Genomic DNA, 5,357 nt, shown 5'->3' with positions numbered 1-5,357 from the left:
CCAGGCTGGATGAAGCACAAGCTGGAATCAAGATTGTCAGGAGAAATATCAATAACCTCAGATGTGCAGATGATACCACCCTTATGGCAGAAAGTGAAGAGGAACTAAAGAGCCTCTTGATGAGGTGAAAGAGAAGACTGAAAAAGCTTCCTTAAAACTCTACATTCAGAAAATGAAGATCATAGTATCTGATCCCATCACTTCATAGCCAATAGATGGGGAAACAGTGGAAACAGTGACAGACTTTCTTTTCTTGGGCTCCAAAATGTCTGCAGATGGTGACTGCAGCCATGAAATTAAAAGACACTTGCTCCTTGGAAGAAAGATATGACCAACCTAGACAACATATTAAAAGGCAGAGACATTACTTTGCCCATCAGAGGTCCATCTAGTCAAAGCTATAGTTTTTCCAGTGGTCATGTATGGATGTGAGAGTTGGAGCCTAAAGAAAACTGAGTGCCAAATAATTGATGCTTTTGAGCTGTGGTGCTGGAGAAGACCCTTGAGAGCCCCTTGAACTGCAAGGAGATCCAACCAATCAATCCTAAAGGAAAGCAATCCTGAATGTTCATTGGAAGGACTGATGATGAAGCTGGAGCCTCAATACTTTGGCCACCTGATGCAAAGAACTGACTCATTGGAAAAGACATGATTCTGGGAAAGATTGAAGGCAGGAGGAGACAGGTATGACAGAGGATGAGATGGTTGGATGGCATCACCGACTCAATGGACATAAGGTTGAGCTCTGGGAGCTGGTGATGGACAGTGAGGCCTGGCATGCTGCAGTCCAAAGGGTCGCAAAGAGTTGGACAGGGCTAAGTGACTGAACTGAACTGACCTGAAGTTTCTCTCAGTATTTCAAGGGAGTATCCCAGTTGTGGAAGCTAACTAGTTGACTGTATAATAAGTTAATGAGTAACAGACAGAAAATTGTCTGACTTACAGTCTTACTACTGTGCCCTGTGCCTCTGGCTGTTGGATATCTACTCCCAGTCTCCTACATCAGGTCTTTTGATACCTTTGCTTGAGACAAGTGGCTCAATGGACCACCAGGGTGAAATATGATAGCACATAGCATGGCCTTCCAAATGCCATCCCCATGAAGCACTTCCAGGAAAGATATTCTTAACGCTCAGCTGGGTCTGGAAAACTCAAAGTTTCTCCAGAGAGTGACCTTTCTCTCCATCTAATTATGCATCCACATTTGACTTTTCTTATGCTCAATTTTCTTTATGACTTCTCTTTGCACTTTATTTCCTTTTCTCAAATAAATGTTTAAAAAACTGACATTCCTTTTCTGGTCCCTTCTCCAATACTGTAAAGAAAAAGCAAAAGAAGTGAAAGATTCAAAAGATAGTCTGGCCAGCAAAATGCTCACTGGCAACCACAGAATTCCTTCTGTGAATATAAGGAGATGAGGCTTCCCAGATGGCGCTAGTGGTAAAGAACCCGCCTGCCAATGCAGGAGACGAAAGAGATGCGGGTTTGATCCCCGCATGGGAAGATCCCCTGGAAGAGGGCATGGTACCCATCCCAGTGTTCTTGCCTGGAGAATCCCATTGACAGAGGAGCCTGGTGGGCTACAGTCCAAAAGGTCGCAAAGAGTCTGACATGACTGAAGCGACTTGACGGGTAACACACGCATATACAGAGAAGTAGAACCGGCCGTCAGGCAGTCAGTGTGAGCCTTGGTGATGCTACAGCGAACAAACTTTAACGTTCAGTTAGCGGTCACTGTGTGTGACCCAGAAAGTGGCTGGGGAGGACATTGTCTCCGCCTGTGCGTTATAAGCTTAGAAAAGTGAGAGTTAACTCAGTATCTGTTGTGATGACTGTGATTTTACTCTCCGTGTCTGGAGAAACGAGAGTGAGAACTCTACATGAAGACTTTGTCTCCTTCATGGAAATACAGACGGTACAGATGTACAACCTGCCCTGTTGTGGCTTTGTTTTCTGTCCTTGTTTGTTGTTGGTTTTTCCTACTGTTTGTCTAAGTTGGAACCTCCTCAGTGATGATGGGCACCTGTCAGTATTCATACAGTGGCTTCTGGAAGCTAGGAATTAAGAGAGACTTGGGGTCATGATCATCTGTTGATCAGGGAGTTGAAGTCTGAAACCCCCTTTCAGGAATTCTAAACTGGTCAGAGTCAGGGCAAAATTTTCTCATGTTGTACTCTGCTCTGGTGCTTTAGATTCTGTAATTAACTAACTTAATTAACTAAAATTAATTCAATTAATTATTAACTGAAATTAATTAAACCTATTAACTTAGATTTAATGGTCAGGATGCCACTGTCTTAGGGCCTACTTTGCTTGGATAAGGCATTTAAACTTTCTCTGACAGTTTCTGCATCTGTAAAATAAGACTTGCTAATCCCTGGTGGCTCAGAGGTTAAAGCGTCTGCTTGCAATGCGGGAGACCTGGGTTCGATCCCTGGGTTGAGAAGATCTCCTGGAGAAGGAAATGGCAACCCACTCCAGTATTTTTGCCTGGAGAATCCCATGGACAGAAGAGCCTGGTGGGCTACAGTCCACAGGGTCGCAAAGAGTCGGACATGACTGAGCGACTTCACTTCACTTCAATCTAATCGTAGACTTCCCAGGTGGCGCTAGTGGTGAAGAATCCATCTGCAACGCAGGAGACATAAAAGACGTGGGTTCGATCCCTGGGTTGGGAAGATCACGGCAAGAAGGGAATGGCAACCCACTCCAGTATTTTTGCCTGGAGAATCCCATGGACAGAAGAGCCTGGAGGGCTGCAGTCCATGGGGTTGCAAAGACTTGGGCATGACTGAAGCAACTTAGCATGCATTCTACTTGTGACCTGATTTTTCCCAGGTATTGAATTAATATTTGTAAAACTTCTGAGCAGTCAGATTAGAAAGCCTTGGGTCAGTGCCACATATTCTGACTCTACTGATCTATATTGAATATATGGTGAGAAACTGAAGTCTGAGCAGCATTTCTGGTTGGTTCTAAGCACAGAGCATTGCCTTAAACTTAAACTTGGATTAGATTTAATCCAACTGATTTACTTGAACTCCCTGAGTCTACTATCCAAATCCCAAATCTGTCTTGTCTTCCTGTTTCTTTTTCTGATTAAAAAAAAAAAATGACACAAGAAATCTTCATGTCTATGGTTATTTTTTGAGCCATGTGCTCAGTTGTGTCCAACTCTCTGTGACCCCATGGACTGTAGCCCACCAGCCTCCTCTGTCCATGGGATTTTCCAGGCAAGAATACTGGAGTGGGTTGCCCTTTCTTCCTCCAGGAGATATTCCTGACCCAGGGATCAAACCCGCATCTCATGTCTCCTGCACTGCAGGCAGATTCTGTACCTGCCAAGCCATCAGAGTTTTACTTTATTGCATAAGCTGGAACCTTTGGGTTGGCAGCACTAAGCCAGGTTCTGTAGTCAATGAGGACTTAAATCATGGCCTGAACTGCCCAAGGAGGTGAGCCTTCCTCAATTAAGGATTTTAAGAAAGTGGGAGGGGACTTCCTGGTGGTCCAGTGGTTAAGAATCCATCTTCCAATACAGCGGATGCAGGTTCAGCCCCTGGTCAGGGAACTAAGACCCCCAATGCTGTGCCTGTGCACTAAAAGTAGAGACCCTCATGTACCCACTAGAGAGAGCTCGGGCACCACAGTGAAGACCCAGTGAAGCCAGTAATAATGGTAATTTTTAAAAAAGAAAATGGGAAAATGCAGGAGAGCCTGCAGCTTGGGACTCGGATAAGGTATGCTAGAAAGAAGTGGTCCTTTTTAGCAGGGCAGAATTTTTTGTTCATCTGTTTCTTTTTTTTTTTTTTTTTCTCCCTGAACCACAAGATGGCCATCTGAGGCATGTTTCTGGGCTGGCCTTAACTCTCCAGCACCAAGGTGTTTCACAGTTCCTAGAAATTCTAGGCTTCATGGGAGATTCTGAGCTTTAAGGGGCCTGTCCTGCTCAGAGCAGCGTGATGATGATTCTCATGGCTGCAGAGGGAGGAAGAAGAGGATGACGCAAAGAGAGAAAAACAGAATCCCGGGGGTCTTGCACAGAAGAGAGCAGCATTTAGCTTTTTCTGAGAGAGAAATCCTTCCATCACATTCCCCTTTGTCTAGAAACCTGCCGCTGTTCTTGATTTTTACATTGTCATGTCCAAGCATTGGGACGGCTTTTTGAGTTTATTAGAACCAAGAAGGGTTCTGATTCTGAGCAGAAGTCATTGATATTTTCATCCTTGTGGTATATGATTAGTCAGTGACTAGGAAACTAATATTTTTTTTAATAATCTTAAACAGCCATATCTAGGAGGAGATAAGTTAGAGTGCACATTCCCCTTCTTATCTTGTTGTTCCTGACTCAAAAACCAGTCTACCTGCTGAAATAACTGGAAGAAGAATTCATTTCTAGCAGGAAGCATGAGTAAATCATGATGCTTCCTCTTCGTTATCGGAGTCATTGAGATGCACAATGGAGTTTTAGTTCTTCCTTTGACATTTGTCCAGTTAATCATGAGGACAAAGCTCCTTTCTTTTCATTAAAAAAAAATATTTTATACGGACTACTTTAAAATCTTTACTGAGTTTGTTACACTGTTGCTTCTGTTGTTTATGTGTTGGTTTTTTTGGCTACAAGTCATGTGGGATCCTAGCTCCCTGACCAGGGATCAAATCTGCACCCCCTGCTTTGGAAGGAGAAGTTTGAGCTCCTGGACCACCTGGGAAGTCCTGACAAATGTCCTTCCTGGGACCTGAATGCCAGTGGGTACTGGTTTGGTACTGGGCAGAACACGCAGCTTGAGCTAGTAGACCCTGAACTCCACGTCACCCTGCCTCCCGTGGCCTGGCTGTGTGTTCCAGATCTGTCCTCACGAGCCCTGGCAGCAGCTTTTCTGCAATGGCCTGAAGAACAAAATCCTGACGCAACGTCTCTCCAATGACTTTGCTGGGATGACCTTTCCTGACGCTTGCCAGTAAGTGAAGGGAAAACCTCTCCTCGGTTTCGTGCCACGCGCTCTTTCCCCAAAGCTCACGGAGGGCTCGCTGTAGGCTTGGTGGCAGGCCCCGAAGGCCTAATGATGGGTAAGTCAGAGCATCTGCCGCCTGGGCTGGGGGTTACAGTCCGTGCGGGACAGGTTCATGGCTGTCCCAGTTGGCTCCCTGGCTGTGAGTTACTGCAGGGTGGACTCACTCTCCGCCAATGTCCAAATGTTCAGAGAACGTTTCCTGTTTGAGAGGCCCTCCCCCTGCCGAGGGGCGGTGTCCCCCCGGGCGCAGAGCCCAGCACAGCACCCGGCCCCCCATCACTGTGAGCGGGTGCTCTGCTCTCCTGTCTCACCTCACCCCTCCTCGTCTTCTCTCCAGGCTCT

The 5,357-nt window shown here is 45.8% G+C and overlaps 1 protein-coding gene across 1 annotated transcript in view; it reads left to right on the top strand.

Annotated features, from left to right (window-relative positions):
* The window catches only part of KCNU1 (potassium channel, subfamily U, member 1), a 144,474-nt gene that overhangs the window by 51,835 nt on the left and 87,282 nt on the right, over positions 1-5,357 (top strand). The window contains 1 exon segment of the mRNA XM_010838791.1: positions 4,849-4,991. Within this exon segment, the coding sequence (XP_010837093.1) occupies positions 4,849-4,991 (143 nt within the window).

Source organism: Bison bison, unplaced genomic scaffold (genome assembly GCF_000754665.1).
Source record: "Bison bison bison isolate TAMUID 2011002044 unplaced genomic scaffold, Bison_UMD1.0 scf7180017864105, whole genome shotgun sequence".
Classification (NCBI taxonomy): Eukaryota; Metazoa; Chordata; class Mammalia; order Artiodactyla; family Bovidae; genus Bison; species Bison bison.
Note: the sequence above shows the minus strand (reverse complement) of the source record. Positions and strands in the feature narration are given on the sequence as shown.